Here is a 26,780-nt window from a genome sequence, read left to right as displayed (position 1 = left end):
TACATCATTTTCCTGTCGAGACCTCGCTCAGCACATCTTGGCTTCTCCGAGGAGGTGACCTTCTGGCAGGATGCCCCCCCCAATATTCGAGGTTGATTGAAAAAGAAGCCTTGAATATTTGTTGAGTCTTCCTTGGGTAGCATATAGATGTTGCTTCGTTAAAAACCTTGCCGGTAAAACCCTTTTTGGGATAAAAACCCGATCGAATGAAAAGAGTGAAATATATACTTTTGGAACCTAAGGCCTTCGAGTTGGAAAGCTCTTTGGCCGTTTCGATCAGATACCTACACTCAGGTTAGTATAAAATGTAACTGAAAAAGGGAGATGATCATACCTTAGTGCTGACGACGTTTCGGACCACGATGTGATACAATCATTTGTTATGAGGACCCGGTACGGTCCTTCGTTTTGTTTAGTCAGGCGTAGCCAAAAATGTAGCTTGCTATCGCTATCTTACTGTTTGCTTATCCTTTGGCTCCTTTGATGGTGGAGGTATTAGTATTGGTGCCACATCATGCACTGCGAACATCTCTTTTGCCGCATGTTGTTCCCCGTACACAGTTTTTACCCCATCCTTTGTCAGGAATTTCATCATTTGATGGTGGGTGGATGGTACTTCTCTAATGCAGTGTATCCATGGCCTCCCGAACAAGGCATTGTACCTCATGTCTCCTTCGATGACATGGAATTTGGCATTTTGGGTTGTGCCGGACACATTGACTAGGAGGGTGATTTCTCCTTTCATTGTTTCGCTCGCCATGTTGAACCCGTCGAGGACTCGAGAGGCGGGAAATATTTGGTCAAGCAGTCTGAGCTGCTCTACCACCCTCGACCTGATAATATTGGCCGAGCTACCTGGATCCATAAGTACACGTTTAATTTGAAATGTATTTACAAGGAAAGAGATTACTAGTGCGTCGTTGTGAGGCTGAGACAAGGTCTCGATGTCCTCATCACTGAATGTGAGAGCGTCCTCATGTATGTAACCTCGAGTTCGCTTTTCTCTAGTGATTGATATTTTTGTTCTTCTGATCATGGGTTCTTGTGGAGCATCAATGCCTCCTAAGATCATGTGGATGACATGTTGCGGCTCATTTGTTTCATTCTTCTTGGTCGCCTCTCTTTCCTGGAACTGATTTTTGGACCGGTCGCTAAGGAATTCTCGGAGGTGACCTTTGTTGAGCAATAGGGCTACTTCATCCCGGAGTTGCCAGCAACCTTCGGTCCTGTGACTGTGCATGTTGTGAAATTCACATACTAAGTTATGGTTTCTTTGAAAAGGATCTGATTGTACAGGACTTGGCCACCTGGTGTCTCTGATTTTACTGATGGCGAATACGATGTCTGAAACGTTGACATTGAAGTTGTATTCCGACAAGCGGGGCGCCTCTGTTGGCCCTGTGTGCCTATCGAATCCAGCCCTGCTAACGAGTCCTCGAGGATTCTGGTCTCAATCCATCCTCCGTTCGTTGTGGGGTACGTTGCACCTTGGGGAATTTCTTCTATCTTCAGTATATGGTTGGTATCTCTCCTTATTCGGCTTTGACTCCTTTGTCGGAAGCCTGCTAGGGTATACTAAGCCCGAGGGGGCTCCTAGTTGGTCGTCTTCGACCCTGATCTTTGATTGGTATCGGTTGTGGACGTCCGACCAAGTCACGATGGGATATTCGACTAAGTTCTGCTTCAGCTGCTTCGAAGCTACTGAGCGCTTGTTCAAACCTTGAGTGAAGTCTTGCACCGCCCAATCATTGGAGATCGATGGTAGTTCTATTCGTTCCATCTGAAAGCGAGATACGAACTCTCGCAGCATCTCGTTCTCCCTTTGCTTGATTTTGAAGACGTCGGATTTTCTTGTAGCTACTTTGATGGCACCATCATGTGCCTTTATGAAAGAAACTGCCAGCATGGAAAATGAATCTATCGAGTTTGGGTCCAGGTTGTGATACCACATCATTGCCCCTTTTGAAAGCATTTCTCCGACTTTTTCAGTAGGATGACTCGATCTCGTCGTCCTTCAGGTCATTGCCCTTCACTGCACAAGTATAAGCAGTGATGTGCTCGTTGGGGTACGAGGTTTCGTTTCACTTCAGAAGGTCGGGCATTTTGAACTTCTTGAGAATGGGTTTTGGGGCCGCTTCTTGTGGGAACGGCTTTTGTACAAACTTCTTTGAATCTACACCTTTCAGAATCGGGGGTGTGCCCGAAATTTGATTGACCCTAGAATTGTAGGTCTCTACCTTCTTGTCGTTGGCTTCTATCTTCTTCTCGCCTGACTCGATCTTTTTTGTGAGGTCCTCGAGCATCTTTATGATGGCGGGGTCGGCTACCGACCCATTGTTGCTTGATCTTTCTGGTACCTGCTAGGCTCGAGGAGCCGTTTCCCGAGCCACCGTGCTGGGAGTCTTTTAGTGGCTTTGCAGCTGAGCAATTGCTAGCTGTTGTGCTTGTAACATTTCGAAGATGACGTGAAAGCTAACCCCTTGTTCTTCCTGAGCCGTGTATTTTTTAGCGTCTTCTTGATTTTCCTAGTGTATGCTCTTGTTGGTGTGGGAGCTTATTTCGATGTGAGGAGCGTTGCGCGAGACCATGTCCACGGGAATTAGTTCTGGTGCATTCTCAGGATTTCGTGGTGGTACACCAACACCCGGAACATCCACACCATTCTCTCCATTGTTCTCACGATTGTTGTTTTCACGTGCGTTTTCTGAGTTAGACATTTTGACCTGAAATCAAATATCTTGGACAAGAAAAAGTTTGAAAGGTAACTTGCGTTATGTAGTAAACCAGCAAGAAAATAATCACTATTATTTTTAGCCCCATGGTGGGCACCTGTCGCGCCCCCGTTTTTTTCCTAAGCGGAAATCGGGTTTATGACATTTGGAGAGACAACTCATTCCTTTTGGGAACTGGGTTTGAATTTGGAGAGTCGCCACCTAATGATTAGGGTGCATTAGGACACCAAAAGAGTTCGATTTGAATAACTAGAGATAAGGTAAGGGCTTGAAATTATTCTAAGGGAAAGGTGTTAGGCACCCCTCAAAATCCATTAGTGTGGTTCCCGGCCAGATAATTATTGTGAATTGAGGTGCAATTAACGTATAAGCAAATAAGGCTCAAATAATAGAGAATTTCAACACATAATGGTTTGAAAGTAAACAAGTTTTGAAAGAACAATTAGAAAAGCTAATTTTTTTAGAATAAGGAGTTAAATTGCTAAAAGAATAAAGAATAAAGGAAAGGGGGTCCTGGGTTTATTAAAAATATGGATCACCCCACACAATGTCCGGTAATCACCCCGCAATGAGGGTCTACACGTGACATTATCGCGTGGTCATCATATTCATATCTACCCTTCCCACCCCATTAAGGTATTAAAGCGCGGATTGGTCTCGATTACTTATTGCATGTTATTACCCGTTCCATTCCTATCAATCCCGGAGACACTTAGGACTACTAATCCTAAAAGGGAGGGATGCTGGGCTTATTTGGAGTTTCAAAGGTAAAAATTCTAAGGCGACATACAAAAACACATATTGCATATGAAAGGGGAAACACATAAGCATATAGGCTCAAGTATACCTCCTCGAACAAACACATAAAGGGGTCGTTTGGTAGGGTGTATAAGAATAGTGCGGAATAAGGTGTATTAGTAATGCATGTATTAGTAATGCAAGCATTAGTTATGCAAATATTATTTCTTATCTATTGTTTGGTGTGGTGTATTAAAATTATAATGCATTGCATAATTTTTTTAAAAAAATAGTTACTTACAAAAATGCCCTCCATATTCTCTAGTTTTAAGGGACTTTAAGGATAATTTTGTTTTTAACCATGCTAATGCATGCATTAAAGCCTTGGTATTACTAATGTCATGGTTTTCTATGCATTACTTATGCATAGGATAATGCCAAGTATGGTGTATAACTAATACAAGTATTAGTTATACACAAGTTGAAAAAAGGTACCAAACAATGTATTAGTAATGCATAGAGCTAATGCTTGCATTATTTTTTCTAATACCTTCTACCAAACGACCCCAAAGTAGCATGTCTTACACATACTGCTTAGGTCTGATTGAAAAGTATTAAAGACGAGGGAGATGAGATTGTTGAGGCAGTTTTAGTTTATTGCATAACTCAGATAAGAAGTCCGAATCAAGCCTGCCTGCTGGTTGTAGTGATTAACAGATTCAGTTTTACAGTTATTATTCTAAGATTTGCCTAAGTGTTTAGACGGGGTCCTATAGGCATGATATCTACTGCATTTAAAAGGTGATGAGATAGTAGAAGCTTGAAATAAATTATTCGAAATCCTATAAGCATGCTTGTTAAACCTTGTTAAACGAGGGAATTAAGTTATTAAGAGAAGAAGAATGAACAAAAAAAAAGTGAACTGGTTACAGGTTCTGCAGGTGGTAGTATCTACTATTACTGACTTTAATTCCTAGGAGCATGTTATCTAACATTGACTGCGAATGATAGCAAATCAGATTGATTTAAGAAACTCCTATAGGCATGATTTCTATGCATTACTCGTTTTAAACCTGATAGGCATGACATCTAAATGAAGTTTGAATATGCAGAATTAAAAGTACCTTATAGGCAGGTTTTCTACATGAAGTTGAATATGCAGCATTAAAAGTACCCTATAGGCAGGTTTTCGTGAAGTTTGAATATGCAGAAGTTAAAACACCCTATAGACATATTTTCTACTCTTGCATGCATAGTTACCCAACCCTTTTCACTAGCCAGCCCCAAGTGTTTATTACAACTTATTATAAACCAGAATAACAAATTACATCAAAACAGAAAAATACAAAGAAAGTACAATCAGAGGAGGCCTGATTCTTGACTTCATCTCTGAGTTACGAGATAAACCAACTCAAAGACCATTGATCCAAAGCCTTTCTCCAATTTGAGTATGTCAGAGTTCCCTAAGAGACTAATGGGACTCCGGGCAATGCTCACACCCAAATTGTATTACCAGAATAGGGACAATTGCAGTGTGGAAGTGTCAGCCCTCAAGTGTCCAAGTTCATAGGGAGCTCATGGGTCCCAAGGCAAGGCTCACAAGAGGGGGGGGGCAGAACTTAAGTCTAAGAGAGAGTGCAGGTTAAGAAACAGAGTAAAGAAGAGGGAAAGAGGTGTTGGGAAACAGTTACAGAGTTAAGAACTTCACACAAAGGGGTTCAGGTATTGGGGATTACAAAGAGCCTATGCGCTTAGGCATTAGTTAATTCTGGGCATGCATAATAATAAGGAGTGTTGTTATGCTTACAAAATCAATCAGAATACACAATCACATAATGGTAACATAAAGGTTATGATCCCAGGGGAATCACGTTTGAGTCATAAACAGTAATACTTATTACTGCCATGCCTCAAATAAACCATCAGCATCAAACACATTGGGGTAGGGGTTTAGGACACATAATAGATTCAAAACAAGTAGAAGGAAATTACAACATGCTAAATTAAGTACTGGACTAACACAAGCAGTAGGCAAACAAGAAGGCAAAAGTATTAAGTAAACATATTGTTATGATGATGAAATCTTAATCAGAACATACCAGTTCAAAGAAGCAAAATATAGTAAAAGCAGGTAGCAGGACTTTGAAGATAGGCCACAGAACAAGTAGCAAGAGAGAATATTTTGAGTGTAAGTGATTTCATAACTAAGTGTGTTCGTCTGTATTAATGAAAGAGCAGGGTATTTCTAGTTTGAAGACAGACAGAAAATAAGGCAAGGATCATAGTTTAGCAGTAATTATGGAACTATGTACCAACTAAAATCAAATCAGTATAAGGACTTCCTTTAATTAAGGAGTTAAAATCAAACGGCAATGAGCAGAAAACATTTAAGGAAAGAAATCAAGTAAGCATCATGTGCAGGGTAGACAATTAGGGGTGAGTGCATAGAGGTTTAATTAAGGAAAGAATCTTTGAAATACTCGGTTAGCCAAATAAGGTAAGAAAACAAAGTAAAGTTGCAGCATATGGAGACAATCGAAAATCAGTACATAGCAAATCAGGGAGTCAAGGATTTCAAAATCACTGATTTAAGGAGAGTGGCATGGGTTCCCAAGAATAAACAAGTAAACCAAGTTAAAGACAAGAGAATCGAAAGTCTAAGGGGAAGTTTTCAAACCAATTCAAAAAACAGGGAAATCAGTAAAACAAGGAAAGAATCAATTACACTAGTGCAATCAGAATTACACGGGAGGTTTGAAATCAGTCCAAAATTGAAGGTCATTTTAGAGGGGAATTTAGCATATAAAAGAGTGCATAAACATTAGGCATGCGAGGCTGAACTTGTGACAAAGAGAATAACAATCACAAAATCAGTAGATAGTGAATTATCGCAACATGGTAGTCACATAGGTCAACTTAGTAATAGGGAAAAAGGGTATCAGATGAATGCAAAAGTTCGGGTAAAAAGACTTTTTCTGAAAACTATAATCTAGTTTCGATGCTTGCAAGAAACCAAATCACATAGAGAAACAGAAGTTGAAACAAAAAAGACTTCGAATCAAGTCGAGCTAATTCAAACAGATGAAGCAGTTTTTAGAAGTTCGAATAGGTCCAGAGAAATTAGGGTTTTGAAATTAATCGAATTCAGAGTATGACGAACAAGTAAATCACATAGAAAGTAGTCTCAAGACTCGAATGAACCCAAAATTTTAGGGTTTTCACCATTAATCGAGTTCTAGAGATGAAAAGCAAGTAAATCGGACAAATACTAACAAAATAGATTCAGAAATCTCAAAAGGTCAAAACCCTTAACATGCAAACTCAAGTAAAAGAACAACATAAGGAAACACAGTAGAACATGTTAGAAAATCAGAGAAAGCTTCGAAATAACTTAACAGAAACTCAAATCGGAAAAGATAAGGGTTCTTGAAGGTAGAGTTTTGAAGAAACCTTGAGAAAGCGTTTAAAAGTTTAGAGTAAACACAGATCTAAAGAAATCGGAAGAACCTCAAAGGTTAGGGTTTCAGAAGAACCCCAGATGGTGAGAAAGGCTTGGAAACCATCGATCTAAGCAGTAGAAGTCAAGAGTTCGACTTGAATAGCCATGGCTGGCTGGAGCAAAGTCAAAGATGACCGGAGACAGCCATAAGAACTGAAACTGACCAAGGTCTGGGCCGGGCTTTCCCGATCTGGCCTTGAAACCATAGTACTCGAACACATAGAAGTCAAGGAAAGTGGATACATGCCTCAAATGGCTTCGGAGGCCATGGATTTGGGGGATTTTCAGGTGGTAATTGAGGGCGGCGGCTAGGGTTTGAGAGGGGATTGAGAGACGATTGAGAGAGAAGGGGGTTTAGAGGCGGCTGTAGGCGAGAAATGGTTAGGGTTTGGGGGGTAGTTGGGAATTAATTTAGGAAAAGGGTTGGTGGTGGCCGTATTGAATGGGTAGGTAGGGGATCCGGGCGGGTTGTTCTAATTGGTCATGGGTTAGGTATGGCTAGGATTTGGGCTGGGTAATTGGGTTTAAAATTGGGGTTCAATTCAGGCTACGATTGAAACACAATTGGGCTATATTTTAAATAGTCACTCTTCCCTTATTTATTTTATAAAAAATAGTAGAATAATTTCTGGAAATAAATTTAAGGTACTAAAATGATTAATAACACATAATTGTCAAACTAAAAATATTGGACCTAATTTTTATAGACCTAAAGATAATTAATCTAAAAGAGGCTAATGTTGTAATTATATGCAATTTAGCTTTAAAAATACTAAATAAGTTTGTAAAAATATGCAAAAATTACATTAGCTATATTTTAGTATAAATATGAGAGTCCAACAAATGAATCACCAAAAATGATAATTTTGGGAATAATTACTGGGTTTTATTCTTGATAAGATAGGGCAATAAATTGATTTAAAAATCTTTAAAAAATTAAGAAAAATAATAAAACATTTGGACATACTTATAAATGCATACATATTCTATTTTGAAAGTATTTTTCATATTAAAAATATATAGGGAAAAATTGGGTATCAACAGCGCCAAACTGTTTACCTTGAAAATGGTAATTATAATTTGATTTGATTTTGTGGTTCTAAAAATATATGATCTATTTTATGCTAGTTGTTAGGCAATGGATGTTAAGTAAGAGATTATAAAATGAGATAATAGCCTGTAGATAGTGTAATAATCAAACCAAATGGCTGGAGATCGGGGCCTTGAGCTTGCGTACACGGGGCCTCGAAGTCGAATCGGACGCCCGATCGAGGGCAATCGATGGAGGATTAATAGTTATGATAGCCTTGATGGAATCCTTTTATGACCAATAATGAGCAATAAATGAAAAACAATAAATAGAAAACAATGAATATAAGCAATAAATGAGATCAAGAGAATATGTTAGAGAGCAGAAAGAATGTTCTTGTATATTTAATATTGAATATAAGCTCCTTTACAAAATGACAAGGGTCCCCTTTATATATGAGGGAGAATCCTAACATAGTACAAATACATTTATTACAAAGATACATGGTTAGTATAACTATTTAATGCCACGGTACGAGCTTGAGCTAGCCAAATAGACTAGGTTAGCTTTAGTCACATGCCTTGGGAGTCTCCCACTTTTTCACCATAACTATCGATCTACACTGCCTCGAGGCTCGACGTCGATAACCCCTCGGGTATTAATCTCGACCATAATCTCGAGCTTATGGAAACGTGCTTATGAAGCATCGTATTGACCGAAAATTGGACCCTCCGATTTTACCGTATACAGTGCTTTTATAAACAAATATGCAAGCTCAGCAAAAGAATCAATAGAGTTTTCACGTAAAAGAGAATATCATGTTAGTGCTCCCTTTGTGAGTGTTTCACTGAATTTTTTGACCAGCACTGATTCAATCTCTTGCTTAGTCAAATCATTGCCTTTCATGCCGGTTGTAAACGCGGTTACATGGTCTCGTGGATCGGTTGTCCCATCATACTTCGGGATATCGGGTATCTTGAACTTTTTTGGAAGGAAAAGGAGCGACACTTGGCTTCCAAGGTTGTTGAGAATATTTATCCTTGTCTACTCCTTTGATTATAGGTGGAACACAAGGTATCTGCTCTATGCGATCGTTCTGCTCCTTGAGCTGTTTCTGCAAAGTTAGTACTAAACTTTGTAAATCAGAATTAATTGGAATACCTAACCTTCCATCACGAGATTCACTAGGAGTTCCTCCACCGCCGGAATTGGCAAATCCCTAGCATGGTTTTTTTATGGTTGCGGTGTATTCGGAGGTGGAGTCGATAGTACAGTTGGCAACCCACTAACAAAATCTTGAAGAGCATTGTTGACCTGTTCAACGATCAATTGCTTTAATTCTTTATCAATAGCTTGATCATCCTCATGTTGGTCATTCATATGTGATTCAGATCTGTCAGGTGTCCCTTCTCGGGATTGTCGAGGAGAGTTTCGTGGTGAAGGGACTGGAGTGACATCCCCTTGTTGATTTTGCTGGTTCAACTGATGTTGTTGATTTTGTTAGTTGTTGTTGTTAACGTTCGACATGATTTCTTGACAGAAAAATGAATTTGGAAAGTGAAAAGATTATCAGATTCCCGATAATGGAACCAATTTATCTAACCAAAAAATAGGAATTTCGATCAAACCTATTTTTAAAAGTACTCGGGTTACTGATAATCAACGAAATTGATATTCTTGTAGTAAGAGAGAAAATTAGAATAGCAAAGCAATCAATAGAAATCGAAAATAAATAACTGTATTCCAATAGCAATCAAAACGTATCCATACAAATGACATCTTTTTTCCTTATATAACCATCTCTAAGTACAACGTCCTTTTCCTTTTATGATCGAGTCATTATGAGCATTAATGACATTAATGAAACGTTATAATTGGTAATCGTAACGGTTTTGTGAAGATTTTGTAACGTTTGTAACCATTCATGCTCATTAATTGAAGATCAATGAATCTGCCCTTTTTATGGTCTTGGTTCATTCCACCGGTGCCTCTTTAAATTGCTAGAGAGACTCGAGCAACCGTTTCTTCTTATCTCTTAGACGTTTTGCTCGTACCTATTAAAACTCGCGTTTTTTCAAATATTCTTCTACAGCTGTTGTTTTTTTAGTGATCCACATATCTTGCCATGTCAGTCACATAATTAATTTCACGTATAATATTTATTTTCTCCAATACAGGTGCTCCATTATATATAAATATTACTCATATAAAAGATTATTTGTAGTTAGTACAACAACAACTTGCAGTATCAGCTTACACAACTTTTTTTCGGATAAGTAGGAGATTTCAGACCCTTAGGCATATAGCTTACAAGCACCTTATACTAAGTTCTACTACTAGTATTTTCCAGTACATCGATATTTTCGGTTAAGTATTTTGTTTTAGTTTTATTTTTGCGTCTCACTTCCACGTGTTAATTGGGGGCAAAATAGGAACTAAAAAACACACACCAAAAGTTCCTTTCTTCTTGTTATTATATGCTTTTCATCCTTCATAAATTTTCTGTTTTTTCTTCTCCTTGTATATGCCGAGCAGATTAAGGGACTCTACCAGAAATTGGAGACTGTAATGTCCCGTGTTAATTCGCATACAAATTTCAGTTTAAGGGTTGAAACTAGGGTTTTTTCTTCAGAACAATTTGACTGAAACTATTGTTGTTGTTTCAGGCAGTTGAAGGACTTTAGGGTTTTTTTTTGAGGTAACTTCTTTTCTTCCCTCATTCTGTATATTGTATGCATTTTTCTTTAAGTGAATATTCAGTTAATTATGACACATTTTACTTTTGGTTTTTGTTTCAATTTGTCTCTTCAGTAGTTACATGCAGAAGTTGGTTTTTGGTTAATGTGTGAATTAGATGAAATGTCGGTAATTATATTTATATTTTCAGCATTGCAACCATAGAGTTTCACATCCTGATATGGAGCTTAAATGTTACTACTTTCTACTGTTGTTGATTTTTGTTATATTCCTTCAGAATTTACTTGCAGACATTAAACCCTTGTGCTTAAACAAATATAGTTAAATTGTAGCACTTTTCTTTTCTAATATTAACCAAAAACCATGTGGTGATTTCTTCCCACCTGCGTAAACCTTAGTAAGCAGAGTTACCCGGTAGAATAGTAGGCGCATGCAAGCTGGCCTAAACACAACCTATTGAATTATGGATGTTTAGGCATTTGTGCTTAAAGCTAATTTTTGTTGAAAAAGTATTTGGATGTAGGAAGTAAGTAATTTGTCATTGTTTTGAAGAATAGGGCATGTAGGTGAACAGGGGGCAGACCTAGTGCATTAGTTTTGAGTTTGGTAGAATACAGTGGCTTTGGCCCAGACCTCTATTTGTATTAACAAATCCACTTAATATGCATAAATAAGCTATCTCGAACCAGTTGCTTTCTTGTCTTAGAATCTAGAACTCATAAGCATAAAATCTTAGATCCGCCTCTAAGGTGAACTGGGGGTGGATGGGAAAGCTTGGTTAACTGGTGCAACTGAATGAAATGCTTCACAGGATAACTGTTTCGGTAGACTGTTAAATATGACATATTTATGTAGACTTTTTGTTATTTTGTATAGCTTACTAGTTTCTCTGCACGTGCGTTGCACGTGTATGCTAAGATATATAGTACACATTGTCGTAAAATAATATTTTTAGTAAGTGTACATGAAAAAATATAGTATAAGTTTTGTGCATGATCAATGTGAATCATCGTTAGGTGAATTATTCCTCCTTAAATACATATGAGTTGCATACTTATTTCGTTTTTATGAGGTAAAACATGTAATTATGTGTATTTCATCTAATATTTCCTTATAGACGATATTCCTCGTGTATGTTCCTTCCATCCACTTTGATTTTTCTGTCATAATCAGGACTCTTGTGGTCGACATTGATATATATCCCTCTTGAAAGTGAAACATAATTCATGTGAGAAAATACGTTGTGGCAGATAAAATTCAATATGGGAATTGTTTGACCCTGTGGTTTGGACCTGTAATATGAATATATCATGTAATATGATTCTAGGACATAACAAGTAACCAATATATTCTAGGAGAATTACCTGCGCATCAACAAGTAAACCATTCGTAATCTTGACTAACTTTATCTCTTTGGATTGTTTTATTACTTTATTTGGTATTAATGCAATATCTTTAATTTCTGTCTTCGTGGTATCACGCCTGTATTTTAGTTTCTGTTATTAAATTGTCTCATATATTTAAAGGAGGAAAAAATTTGCACAAAATAATATGAACGAAATTATGATCAGAGTAATATACAGAAAAATGTAGACATCATGATTGTAGCTCTGTTAAAGGATTCACGCATAAAGCAGCGGTAACTGAGTGAATGGCTGAGCACAGAGGTTACCCAATCATAATGGAGGGGAAAGGGCTAACAACAGGTAAAGAGAGTGAAAATAATTTTTTTAGAATTAACTAATTACTTGCTTGTAGTACATGTAAATTTTCGTGTGAGGATATTACAGTTTTGCAAATGGTAAAATCACCATCAAAATCGGATAATCAAATGGTATGAAAAGGAATAAAGTTAAGACAGGAGCATGCTTATCATATGCTAGTGTATTCTTCAAATTTTTTACAGCAAAGTTTGGCATATGTAACCTAAACTTAGAAGTCAGTATGATAAAGTTATGTTACCAAATTGCGTAAATCTGTTGCTTTTTGAATTGTCGGATAGATTAGCACATTACTAACATGAATAGTTGATATTCCAAAATTCCCTAGTTAAATAAGGAAAAAATTTAGACTAGATATAAAGCTAACGATTGGTTTATCATCTTTCATCTTTTCAAGAATTTCATCGATCTTTTCCCGTAAAATTACCCCATAAAGTAACAACTGTATAATTAAATCTATATTTTAAAATTTCCAATTAAATTAACTGTGGTTTGTTATCCATATATATATAGTATGTGAAATGATCATTTTTCATTGAAATTTGTGATTTTAGCTTGTTTTTCATTTGTAACTATTATCTTTCTTCTCCTGCTGCACCCTTCTCCAATAAGCGGTTCATTGTAACTAACCATGCAACCTGTATCTAAAAACATGAGATTAAAATTATTGATAAGAATCAAGTATTTATGTACGAAAATGATTTGTTTATTCCTATAAAGGTTTACCAAAGATAGTTCCGAAGAATAGCATGAGTATATAGTGGGTTCCAAAATTTAACTTCCAGTTTGCAGAATCTTAATCAAAGCACTATTATATTAGCATGAGCATAAAAAAATATTCAGATTCCTTTAATAAGATTGACTGTTTACAACACTTATATCTACACACACGGATATGGGTAGAATTAATATAGAATACTTTAATTTAGGCACTTTTTGTAAAGTGGACATGAACAGAATTATAGAGCAAAAGCATCTAATTTAATAGTTTTATAACATGTCACGTGCTTCAGTTTAAATAAGATCCTTTCAAACGTGGCCGTTTAAAAATAATTTTCAAACAATAGGCTGCATTTTTCCTTGTAAAAGAAAAGGTTGCAAGATCACTGGGCTGTTGTAAAAAAGGTTGTAGGCATTTAGACCATACAACGTCAAACAAACCATCATCAACGAATGTTTTGTCATTGTTATGCTTTAATTTTAGGGAAGAAATTTTGTACAGAACATGGTCGCATAGAGCTTTTCCATAGCAGATAGCAGCAAGAGAAAGGCTATTACAGCAAATTTTAACCCCAAATCCTTCTTTTTGTTCTCCATGAACACACCAAATACCTAAGTTTTATTGATTTAGAGTTGTCATGCTAACCATTTATATTGCAAATAAATCATGAGGATTATGAATATTATGAAGCATTTTGTAAAAGTTTCAATCACCAAATTGCACAACAATAAACAAAGGCAAAAGAGAAATATAGAAAAGTTAGGCTGTAAAAATTAGAACTAAAGTAAACTGTATTCAAGCCATGAAAATTAATACTCAATTAAACGCTAGTCATCTCCAAATTCTAACCCTTTCATTCAAAAATCTGATAAGCAAGTAGATTCTAGGAAACTATGAGAAATAGATGACTAATGAACAAATTGAACAATTTGGCGAAGGAGAATTTGATTCCAAACCTGTTGATTTAACAGAGAAGAGCGAGATTGATAGAGGATACCATAGGGGCTCAAATTTTTAAAGACAAAAAAATTTAAACAGTGCAACTGTTGGGATATGATCGTTAGTTCTCTTCACATCTATCACCGAGCAGAGGTGACGCTTGAGTTGTAGCGGGTAATTGTAGGGTTTTCTTTTTAAAAAAAAGTTAGTATGATAAGGGTAAATCTGTAATTTGACTTTCAACTTTCAACTTACAGCCAAATCTGTAATTTGGCTTTTAATATATTATGATTAATGGATGGTGATTGATATCACACTCTTCGTTTTTTTTAATCTTTATTAATAGTTGTCATCAGTAGATCATTAGTTTTCCATGCCTGTTGTTTATAGTGTGGATACTGTGTAATTATAAGGATAGTCTGAAATAATTTATGGTTTATTGTTCCCAGCTGAACGGATGGCTAGTGAGACTCGGTCTGGGAGGAAAAATAAGCATACTGAGTGCAATAAATCAAAGAACAAACAATCAGATAAAGGATCAATAAGTTCTGGCTCCGGAAAGACAGATAGCTTAAGAAAGTCAGTTCGAGAAACGAAGCAAGCAGCTTCAAGCCCATCGAGTACAAGGAAATCCGAGCGTCTTGAAAAGCAGTCACCATCCCCGCCAGCTGTTAAGAAGAAATCTGGAGTAATTGAGAAACAGAATACTCCGAGCCCTTTAAGAAGGTCTGACAGGGGCAAGAAAAATACCCCATCTAGTTTGTCAAGATCTAGTTATGTAGGAAGAGGACCCGATTCATCTAATGTCAAGAGGAAGGAACAAAAAGAGAAAAGTGTGAAGGAGCTGATAATGGAATCTGAAAGTGTTAGCACTAGGAGGGAAAATGGTGCAGCTTCTGTAGGCTTGAAAAGGAAGTTAATGGATGCCCGGAGTTATAAGGCATTATTCAAAATGCAAAGAAAGAGATCTACTGCAGCAGGTAGACTAATCTCTCTGTTGTAATTCTCATCCTCCTATAACAAGCGCTATTGTTTCTTGTCAATGTTTTCCTTGTTTCTCCTTCTTCTTGTAATAACAGAACGCATTATGAAGTACACTCTCTCCTGGAATGCTGGGAAGCGTAAAAAGACTTACTGAATTGACTATAGCTTTATCATGGCAAAAACTAACTAATTATCTCCACCACCATGTATCAGCATAATTCAAAGTCAGTTATTGTGCCATGTCATTAGTGTGTATTTAATAGACACGTCTTCCACTAACAATAGGTTTTCAACAGGTCACACCCTTAGATAAGGTGTCTAAATGAAAAAAGTGGATAACTTCGAGGCATATATGTACTCAGCCTTTACAATTTCGATGCTAAGAGTGAAGGTTTAAAGATAACTGAATTGGTATAGTCTTAACTTGGTGTTTTGGAATTGCTGAAATTTCTATACTGATGTAGATGTTTGTTTCCCCTGACCAGAAATTATTGACAAGTTGGAAAGACCAAAGAAGTCATCAAGAGTTGATAGCATTGCCAGTGATGAGACTGACTCCAAGCTAATCAATGGGGATAATGAATCTCAGGAAAGAGTTGTAGAAGAGTTGAAAGAACATCCTGATGGGGTTGCTTCTTCAAGGTCCATTTCTAGCTTAGAAGCGTCTGATGCAGATGCTTCGGTAAATGATGTTGAGATATTGCCAGATTCAAACCGCAGATGCTGCTCTAAGGGAAAATCTGCTGCTCTTCCTGCAGAAAATGGTTTGGAAGTATCTAAAAATGGTTGCAGTGTGGGAGAAATTTCTGGTGATTCCGAAAGGGTACCAGAGGGTTGCTCTGTGATTGAGGATAATTTGCATATCCCTGACTTGTCATGTTCCACTTCTACAGGTGGTGATATTATTCTGAAAAGTGGTGAACTAGGCATTGGTAAATGTTCCGAAACGCATAAAAATGCATGTGACTTGGCTGAAGTTTCTCCTCCACCACTTGCTGACCATGAAAAGCTTGGTTATGGTGGGACTTGTGCTTCATGCTCTAGACGGATAAGGTGACTTTTCCACTCTTTCTATTTACATTTTGTTTCTACCTATACTGCCTTGCTTTACTAACTTGACTTTAGCCTGGTGAATCATCACATTTAAAACCTAGAAGCACAGTGTCCTTTCAGATATTTTAGGTGTCACATATGCTAAAGACTCAAACTTATTACATACCAATTGATGTTGCACTTCACTTATAAAATATTCTGGAGATATCCAAAATTTCTCTCTTCTTAGTCTTTTTGTAGGTAATGTAAGAATATTATTGATGTAAACCAGCATTAGGAGAAGAATACATCCAAAAAGTAACTTCACAATGTGTGTTAAGAACTGAGGAAGTCAACCAAGACGTCCAGCTCTAACACATTTACTGTGGCCCCATTGCACTGAAAACTAAGCAAAAATATACACCATCTGTTTAAGATTAACTACATTGCCCTTCTGTCTTCAAAAACTCTAGCATTTCTTTTTCTTCATATGGTCCACCAAATCACAGCAGGGACTCTGATCCTGATGCCCCTAGAGGATTTCACAATATCCATTATATGCCAATAGAGAGGGAAGCCACAATATCTCTTGAATGTGTGCAGATCCTGCAAGTGTATCTTGACCTTAGTTGTGTGGAAATGCTTCCAAGTATTTTCTTAATACTGAAATCAATTGGTGTGAGGATGTTTAAGGAAGAAAAAAATAGTTTCTCTCTGTGTGTCTCTCAGGGATAATGTGTTTGATCATCCAGACTGCTAGTCCCTTTTCTTAGGCATCAGTTTAGAAACGATATAAAGCAGTATGCTTCCTAAGACCAAGTTGAAGTGACCCCATTGACCCTTTTTGCGATAAAACAAAAAGTTATTGGCAAAACTGTGGCACTTAGGAGAGCAGCTCAAGACTGGACTTGGGATGTGCACTTTAGAAGAGCAGCTCAAGACTGGGAGATTGAAAGCTTGATGGAAATGATAGCCAAAGTGGAGGCTTACAATATTGATGGGAATGCTTCAGACATGATGAGATGGGACAGTAAGGGTAGTTTCACTGTCAAAGAATGTTATAGGCAACTCAATTCTCGGAATCAAGTTCTTGATGCATGGCCTTGGAAGCTGATATGGAGGACCAAATTACCAGTGAAGGTCATTGGTTTCAACTGGACAGCCCTTACATGAAGCTTGCCTAACTCAAGATAATCTCAACAGAAGAGGGTTTCAACTGGTTAATAGATGTTATCTATGCAGGAGGAACCAGGAATCTATCAGTCACCTCTTCCTGCACTGTCCAATAGCCATTGATATATGGAACATGTTCTATAGTATTTTTGGGATAATTTGGGTCATGCCACAAAATCTGAGAGACGCGTACTTGAGTTGGAGTCTTTGGCCAGTTGATAAGTCCATCAAAAAGATTTGGATTATGATACCTGCAGTTATTTTTTGGTGTCTATGGAATGAGAGAAACAAAAGATGTTTTGATGGCATCTCAACTCCAAACCACTCTATTAAAGCCAAATGTTTAACCAATCTTTTTTGCTGGACAAAGCTGTTCTCAATAGTTAGTACTGAACACTTTTTGGAGTTTATTAGCTCTCTTGTCCTAGATTTAGACATTGTATAGGGGCTAGCAACTCACTTTTTGTTTTTGTATATCTACTTCTTGTAAGTAGCTTCTTGTACTCTTGCATCTTCTTGATGCCTTTTAATACAACAATTTATTTCATCAAAAAATAAAATAAAATGTGGCATTGTGCCCTATACAACAAGAACAACATCAACGATGGCTCAACGCTATAGCTTTTGGCTTTTGGCTCAAATTCAAGTGCTTATGGCTTTTGGATTTTTGGTGTAATTTACAATATGTTAAAAATGAAGATAGTATGTTAGAGTTCATAGATTTAATACAGGCATAGGAGCATATTCTGGTGGAAACCTTTTGTTTGTTTTCGTACAGAAAGGGTTTCAAACTTTGTAATTAGCCTGGCACTAGCTTAGTGCAATGCTTCTAATGTTGTGCTATAATACATCATTTACCTGTTCAAAAAAAAATAAAGTAAAATTGCTCAGAGAATGAGTGCAATAAAAGTAAAGTAAGCCTCACGCAGAATTTCTAGCACCTTACTGCTAGTGGTGGCAAAATGGTTAAAAGAAAACAGTTAACCACCCATATTATCCACTAAAAAATGGCTTGGATAATGAACTTTTTAAAAACGGGTCAAATATGGATAAGAACCATATTATCCATTTAGAAAATGAATAACCAATGGGTCTAACTTTTATATTTGTCAAGCCTCAAATTGGGGGTTCCTCAAGTTAGGGAGACTGAATTCTCCCAAAAATGATCATATGCAAGAAGTCATGGATAATATAATTACCTATTTTGTAAATTCTCTACTTTTTGGTATACTTCCTGTATACGGGAGTTCTCTCCCTTTTGATTAATACAATTTACCTTATCAAAAAAAATATGGTTACCTATTTTATCTACCGGTTAACGTTAACCCATTTTTTATCCGTATTAAATATTGGTCGGGTCGGATAATTTATCCATTTTTTCATTACCCCTTTTGACCTGAACCATATCTGACCCGACCTGCCCGTTTGCCACTCCTACTTACTACTGCTCAAAGAGCTTACAAAGTGGAGAAGCAAAAGGTAATTGCTTACATAAAAATGGATGCACCAAGCAAAGAGATTAAACAGACATCTAGATTTTAAAAAATGTGTAGGAGTTGCTGTTCCTTCAAAACATCTCTGATGTCCTTCCTTCTAAATGCTCCAAATGATGCATTGATGGATCATCTTCCATATGTTTTTGATGGACTTCCCAACTCTAACACAGCTACAGATGACATGTTTCCTTCATGGTCTTCGGAATAACCCAGCTTATATAAAAAGATTACAAAACTTTGTCCAATATATCTTTAGTCATTGTACAGTGCAGAAACAAATGGTCTGTACTCTGTATCCTCACTGTCTTTTGTATAGACGTAGCATCTATTGCACAAAGTTATTCCTCTACTCCTTAAATTTTCCTGTGTTAGGAATGCAGAGTGCTCCTAACACTGCCACCGACCTAAAGCAAGCAATCTTAGTGGGGGTTTTAGTTCTCCAGATTAATTTTTGGCCATTCCTCAATAATGTTGCTGCTGTTTACTAATTCCTCATAACATTCCTTAGAACATACCATTGCCCTTGTTTCCCCAAAATAATCTTTCTGTTGCTGTTGGGTCTGATTCTGGATAAACAATCCAGCACGTTTTTTACTTCCCGGTCATGTCAATGCCTCCTGAAATTGATGTTCCATGTCCCATGTCCCATTTACCCTAAGCTGTTTCACTGTAGCTTCAGTATCATTAGCTAAACCAAATAAATCTGGAAACTCATCTTTGAGAGGTATGTGCCTAGCCGTTTATCCCTCCAGAATAGGGTGTTCTCACCATCACCAACCTGTAACCTCACCCTTGACTGCAGCCACAACTTGCTAATGTGTTTCCAAGGCCCACACAATGAGAGTTTGTCGTCTTTGATAACAAATTAGGGGTTCTTACACCAACTACTTTCTATATCTCACACTTGTCACTATACTGACATACAATCTCTAATCAAACGAACAAACAAAAAGGACTCCTGACAAACACTAAACCTAACAGAAGTGTACCAACAACGATTAAACCTTAATACCAATTAGTTATTTCGCCTATTTTACACTAAGTTCTTGTGAATTCCTAGAGATTATAGGTCCTTTTGAGACATTCTCTCAACATGATTTTATCTTTTAAAGCATTCAATCTTTACCGTGCCACACCTATGGGCCTTTGCAATTGACAAAAGCATTCGGGCAACATTATTTTATTTTATCCTTTGTGTTCCATTTGGGCCTTATGTAAAGACTTAATTAACTAAATAAAAACTTTGTTCTCCTCTAACAACTTACAGTGCAAGAAGAGGTCCTGAGTGCGAGCACATCGCCACCCCATTGTTAAAAAGAATATCACGTGCTTGGCCATGAAAAAGAAACAGGCTGCATGTGAGGTGTGTTTTAAAGACATAATTAAGTAAATAATGGTGTGTTCTCTTTAATACCTTAAGCTTTTAGATGAGATGGTCACACACTTCAACAATTTCTAATCCTGTCTTATTTTGGATAACAACACATCCTTCTTAACATTGTACTTTCCACCACACACTTGTGGATATGTTGGGTGGTAGATGTCCAATATTCACCTGCATAACACTTTGTGCACTTTCATTTCAGTCATCCTATTCTTGTTCTCTGTGTTACATCTTCATGTATCATGCATCTTAGCTTAGATATTTGAAATTTAAGCATCGAGCAACTGTAATTTATCTAATGTTTGCCTCAACTTCAAGTTGATGAGGTTTGTTAACCTTCTTTAGAGTTCAGTCTGATAAGACTGTATACCTCCCTGCAAGGGAAGTTGCTCCTTATTTTTTTTTTTTTTTTGCATCATTGGTCTTGGATTTCTAGGTTTTTCTAAATCATCCTTGATCTTTTATTCATCATAATGCTAGATGTATTATTACTTTTGGGACTTGGATAGTTTATCAGGTTAACAGTCTGTACTTCCATCTGCCAGAGACAAAAGTATGGTTTAAAGTTTTCTATTATTTTCTTCTGCAGTTATTTACTATTTCTCATTCATAACTTGCAGGGTAAATCATGACTCACCAGAAGCGGAGCTGTGCTCATGTGCTGGAATGTCAGGCAGGGATTACTATAACCTATCTAGGCTCAAGGTTCGTGCTGTAAGACGTGGAGAAGTAGAAGCAGCTTATATTCATAGTAGACGTAGTGGTTGTAAAGACCCAATAGACTATCTAAAATTACTATAGGATCCATATACAGTATATGCAACAGTTTTTTCTGTGACTGCAAAAGAAAGCTAATGGCTATAAGATTTGGAGATTATTGGTCATAAAATATATTTGGAGCCTATAAGACCTACTGGACACGTAACCTAGGCTATACAACATATGACAAAAACATAGAAGCAGCTGAATACAACACATTTTGTACTGTAGCAATTTGAGAAACTTTTTCGGTTGTCAAAATGCTGGGAAGAAAAAAATGGTCAACTAGCTGTCAGTTACTGCGATTATTCGTTTCTTCTTTGTAGTATGAGCATCATCGTGTCTTTACCACTTTGTCCTAACAGTAACGAGACATGTTTTTTTTAATAGGATTTTTTTTTTGAATTAGGAAACAATGAGACATGTTATATCAGTTCTCCTCGTTTATTGTCACTGTTTATGCTCCACTTCACTGTTTATTCTTTAATCACATGTCAGAATGAAGGGATTTTCTGTTATGTGGTTAGCAGCTGTGCATATCCTTTTTTGCCAAGCATTTCAGAGTTATTTTATTGTAATTAGTTTGCTTCTCAATATTTTATAATTTTCTTGTGCTCAAATGCGTTCCGTTTTAGGATGGAGTTGGTTCTGAAGCTGCAATTCCTTTGGATTCTGGAGAAGGATGCAATATGCAATTAAATCAGGCACTTGCAGTTTCTCAAAGGGGTGCTGATGAAAAAATGTGCGCCGTATGCAAGCAAGGTGGAGAGATACTGTGGGTACCATTTGCAACTATGCACAATTAATTTGATGGCCAATAAAGATCTTTCAAACCATAACTGAGGAAAAAATCGGCTCTATCTAAAAAGCATTTGTTTTTGACTTTTTTTTTTTGATAAGGTAAATTGTATTAATCAAAAGGGAGAAAACTTGTTTTGACTTTTTTTCTGTTTTTATTTTGTTCCCTAGACTTTTTCTAGTTACTGGATTGTGGATGCACCCAATAATGATTGTTCCATTTGGGTAATGCATTAATAATTGTCAAGTAGTACTAAAGCCCGACTTAGAATGGCCATGTGTATGTCTTGATATTTATCATTTGTACTTGACATACTTTTTAGGATCTGTGATGGAAGAGGTTGCAAGAGATGCTACCACCTCTCTTGCCTAGATCCTCCATTAGATGATTTCCCACCAGGAGCTTGGCATTGTTCCTGGTGTGTCAAGAAAAAGATTGAATCTGGTGTACATTCAGTGACGGAAGGAGTAGAATCAATCCAGGATGTCAGAGAAGTGGAAGTAGCAGGTACCAAAGGTTTGATGGACAAGTATTTACATGCTGTAGACATTTGTACGGGAGCTGGATGACTATGTGATATGAATAGTTTTAACGTTTGTCATATCTCTTAATGTTGCTTTGCTCCTGTTAATTCTCGTTCTTGATTATTTTGTTTTTTCTTCTTTGCTTTTATGTTAGGAATGCATAGGCAGAAGCAGTATCTTGTTAAATACCAGGGTCTTGCTCATGCACACAATCATTGGGTTGCAGAGACACAATTGCTTATTGATGCACCATTGCTTATTGCAAACTATAATCATAAGAATCAGGTCAGAATTATTTCTTTGAAGATTTTCATTTTTTTTTTTTCTTCTCTTCATATTTTCTGCCAACTTAAGTAAATGGATCATTATTTGCCAAACACATGCAAAGAATGATATCCATCTAGCATAACAAATACTTTTTATAGTTTTCACGAGTAGTGACTTTTTCCATCATTTTAGGATGTGAGGTGGAACTCAGAGTGGACAGTGCCACATCGTCTCTTGAAGAAAAGATCATTGATGTTCTCCAAGCTGCATTGTCAAGATGCAGGTGATAATAGCAAATGCCTGTTTGAGTGGCTTGTGAAATGGCAGGGCCTTGATTATGAGTATGCTACATGGGAATTGGGGAATGCTAATTTACTGAACTCACAGCATGGTGAAAGCCTTATCAAGGATTTCAATATTCGCCGCGAAAAGGCAAAACGAAGAATTGACAAGGTGTTTATGATTTTCGTGGTAGTGCTAAAATTATTCTATGATTTCACTTCTTTAGTCTGCTAATGGATAAGTATCTATGTCTTGTACTAGTTGGTGTTGTAACTTATAATCCCAGCATTTTGCTCTACTGTTTATGCAACCTCAGTTTCCTGCTGCCTGTCGGCAAAAAGGGTATAGGACATCTCTTAACTAAACATAAGAGGTTGGCCGTTTGTTGAGGATATTTTGAGTGATCAGTCCAGAAGAAACTTGCTATGTGTTTGTGTGCCTGAAGTCATATATTGGTAGTACTCGTCAACTTTGTAATACTAATTGTATGTCTTCTTCTGCTGCTGCAGAATCATAAGGGGCCACTTGTCAAACTATCAGAACTTTCTGCTGGAGGTTCACATATAACAGATTCTAGTCTGCTGAACAATGTTAACAAGCTGCGGGAGTGTTGGTTGAAGTGCCAGAACACTGCTGTCTTTGATGACCAGGTGAGTTCATTCTACAGGGAATGCTCTTCTAGGTGGGTAATGAGATATTGCTAAACATACTATATAATGTGAATAAATAATGGATCACTATTATATATACACGTCAAAGCAGTAGAAAAGGATTTGAATGTCGAGTTTGATTGATTGTTTTGAAGTTGTCATTTGATGCTTTCTTCACCTTATCTAGGACCTTATTTCTTGTGTATTTAGTTTCATTTTAAAATCTTCCTCTTCATTTATCCGCTCTTGTGATGGCTTGTTTTTTCTTGTTGGCTTTTGACGAACTGTTTGGAACTTCGTTAGCATCCATTTCTAAAGGATACTTCATGGGGTGAATCCTTTCTTTTGTGATTGCTAAAACTAGGAGATGAGCCACCGGTTATCCTTCATTGATGTTCATGCATAACTATTTACTTACCTAGTTCACATCCAGAGAGTTCGTCTCTTTTTGGTCCAACTGATGATGCAGCATTTCGTCTGTCTTCGAACGGTTGTACTTGGAAATTTCACGTTGAGCTATGTAACTTACTTAAAAACTAATAAACCTCAGAATGGTTGTTACACTGATTTCTGTCTCTCATAGAATTTACTAGAAAAACTGCTTCCTGAAGGATTACTATGTTGTGGAAGGCTGTAGTTGAAGCTAACTGAAAGTGAATATGTTAGCCTTGTAAAAGAGGTGAGAGACAAGTGCTCATCTAAGCAAAACTCACAATGGTTGAGCCATAGGCAATTTGGCAGAGCAGTCTCTTTCTCCAAAAGGAGTATTTACTGCAAAACAGGAGGTCCTTGCGATCTGTGTTATCAAAGCTGACAAGTGAAGAAAAATCCATGACATCTGTCTATGTGCATATCACAAAAGAATAAAAAATAAAAAATATATATGTAATTCAAGAATAATAACTATAAACCCAAACAACAATTATTAGGACTAAAGAAGTGAAAATATCATTATTAAGTGAAATAGTTGTTGATTATTGTTGCACTTTAGAAGAACCATAGGTGATAAGACTCGAGCCTTAACGCCTAAACTAATAAGCTGTTTAGTCGAGCCAAATCGCTCAACGTGTTATGCACCTAGATCTGGAACCTGAGTACGCCTTGACCGAGCCTTTGACGACATTACGGAAGCTCTCTTCCTCGGCTTAAGAATTCTTCACCAAGTTGAAGTCCTCTCCAACAATTCATTTTGCTTAAGACATCTATATCAAAGTGAATTGACAATATTTAATCTCCCCGTTTAAGACTTCTGCTTCCTTGAATCCTTTACCTTCGGTTAAACACGAGAAAACTAGAGCTAGCCCATTCTTCCCTTTTTTTGGATGAGTTGCTTGCCATTCTCCTCTTTCTCCGCTGCTTCTAATGTTCCTCTTTTGATTATTCGTCCTACCATCAACATCAAAATCAAATAGCAGTAAGATTATGTTTGTAAACCTATAATTGTAGTTGGACTTCACATATCAATTCTCTATAGTTGCGAGTCTAAATTCTTTCTCATAGTACTGCTAACTTGCATTTTTTACCATTAGTTCTTTAGTTCAAGACAATAACCTGAAATGTGATCATCTATGGGTGCATAAGAAAGGTTTGACTAATATGACTAATTGTTTCTGCAGGATCGTACAATGAAGATGGTTTTATTTATTCTATCTATGTCAGATGTCTGCTGTCCTTTCCTTGTTGTCACACCTTCAAGTTTGCTTTCCCAGTGGGAAGCTGAATTTAGACGATGGGCACCAAGTATTGATGTTGTAGTGTACAGTGGAAACAGAGATTCTAGAAGAAGAATCAAGTCATTGGAGTTCTATGACGAAGGGGGTTTCATGATGCTTCAAGTGCTTTTATCATCTCTGGAGGCCGTCATTGAGGTTTGTCTAAAAATAGATTATTTTAGAATTAATTTAGATATCAGGACTTCGACAGATAATCAGGGCCAAGATTCCTAATTAAGTAACCTGTTATGATGTTTTCATCAGGAATATTGAACGTTCCGCTAAAGATGTATCATTTTGGTGAAATGTTCTCTGTTTTACTTTTCAATCATATCATATTTAGTTGATTGTTATTTTAGCTCCGACTTTCTTGGGGATTCATGTTTCTCAGAGAATGAAAGCGGGAGTCTATTGGAAATTGACTTGTATTTATGCAGACGTGCTTCTTCGCAAGAAGTATAAACTCATTCAAGCAGCTTATGCATTTGCATGATTCTTGCAGCTCCGAATAAAAGTTTCCTCCTTTGGCTAATTTTAAATCCCAACAAAGTGATAAAATTTATTTATTATTTATATAGGATGCTTGGTGGATAATACATGACTATTTGTTTTCATAGAATAGGATTTCACCTAATTTTTGGGGGTCAGTTTGTGATGATGTAAATGAAAGGAAAATAATGACCAAGTATATTTTGACTAAGAAATGCATTTCTTTCTTACCTATTCCTTATTTTTGCGTTCATCCCAATACCTTCCATCCTATCTAAGTGTGGTACTTGTAGAGAGCCAGTGTTGTGAAGAGCGTGAAGCGAGGAAAAACAACAAGCCCCTTTTCGCTTAAAGCGAGAAGCGAAGCGCTCGCTATTTTGAAGTGAAGCGGAATTTAACAAAAAAATATTAAAATAAATACTGCATAGACAACACATGTTACTGTAAGCAAATGTTCAATACTTCAATGTAAAAACTAAAGAGTAGCATCAATTAAAGCACAAAATGAGCATCCTATTCTTCTACAACAATGCAACAAAATGAAGAAGAAGAAGAGGAGGAGAAGAATGAGAAAGAAGAACTGAAGGGAAAAAAAAATTTTGCCAGTATTTTGCTGATATTTGGACGCTGAAACAGTGAAAGAAAAAGGAGGAGGAGGAGGAAGAAAAAATCACATACCTGGGACCAAACTTGATGATCTTGAAGTTGAAAAGTGTAGAAAACTTGAACCCTAGGTTGCCTCTTTCTTCCTCTGCTGCTGCCGCCCGATGGTGTTTTAAAAAAAGACAGCTTTCTAAATTAAATACGTTGGCAGCCCAGTTATAAAGCGCTCGCTTCTTACGCTTCGCATCGCTTCATTGCTTCTGGCTTTTTCAGGGGAAGCGAGCGCTTTTGTAAATCTGCTACGCTTCAACTAAGAGAAGCGCCAGATACCTCGCCTCGCTTCGCTTCCTCGCTTTAAGCGAGGAAGCGCTCGCTTTTTACAACCCTGTAGAGAGCTGCTTTTGGATTAAAATTAAGATTTCATTTTTATAAAGATATAATAAAATGAATATGTATATTAGCCCTGTTAATGCAAATAGAGCTTTGTATTTGATGTCTCTCTCAGTTTCTTTCTCGTGCAAGTTCTCTTGTATTTTCAGCATTGCAGAT

General features: G+C 37.0%; 1 protein-coding gene across 5 annotated transcripts in view; it reads left to right on the top strand.

The window, feature by feature from the left end:
- Positions 1 to 10,485: 10,485 nt before the first annotated feature.
- LOC104218037 (helicase protein MOM1-like) overlaps positions 10,486 to 26,780 on the top strand; it is a 35,738-nt gene continuing 19,443 nt past the window's right edge. The window contains exons 1-12 of one of the 5 annotated variants that reach the window (XM_070168405.1): positions 10,509 to 10,564; positions 10,666 to 10,697; positions 12,268 to 12,402; positions 14,527 to 15,057; positions 15,547 to 16,114; positions 20,767 to 20,851; positions 21,541 to 21,680; positions 22,027 to 22,211; positions 22,383 to 22,513; positions 22,688 to 22,948; positions 23,287 to 23,427; positions 25,044 to 25,295. In XM_070168405.1, the coding sequence (XP_070024506.1) occupies positions 12,348 to 12,402; positions 14,527 to 15,057; positions 15,547 to 16,114; positions 20,767 to 20,851; positions 21,541 to 21,680; positions 22,027 to 22,211; positions 22,383 to 22,513; positions 22,688 to 22,948; positions 23,287 to 23,427; positions 25,044 to 25,295 (2,349 nt within the window). In that variant the 5' untranslated portion in view covers positions 10,509 to 10,564; positions 10,666 to 10,697; positions 12,268 to 12,347. Of the gene's footprint in view, positions 10,698 to 12,267; positions 12,403 to 14,526; positions 15,058 to 15,546; positions 16,115 to 20,766; positions 20,852 to 21,540; positions 21,681 to 22,026; positions 22,212 to 22,382; positions 22,514 to 22,687; positions 22,949 to 23,286; positions 23,428 to 25,043; positions 25,296 to 26,780 lie in introns of all 5 variants that reach the window. The other 4 variants (XM_070168406.1, XM_070168408.1, XM_009768436.2 and 1 more) reach the window with 4 other exon arrangements.

The sequence above is a fragment of the Nicotiana sylvestris genome, chromosome 2 (assembly GCF_000393655.2).
Source record: "Nicotiana sylvestris chromosome 2, ASM39365v2, whole genome shotgun sequence".
Classification (NCBI taxonomy): Eukaryota; Viridiplantae; Streptophyta; class Magnoliopsida; order Solanales; family Solanaceae; genus Nicotiana; species Nicotiana sylvestris.
Note: the sequence above shows the minus strand (reverse complement) of the source record. Positions and strands in the feature narration are given on the sequence as shown.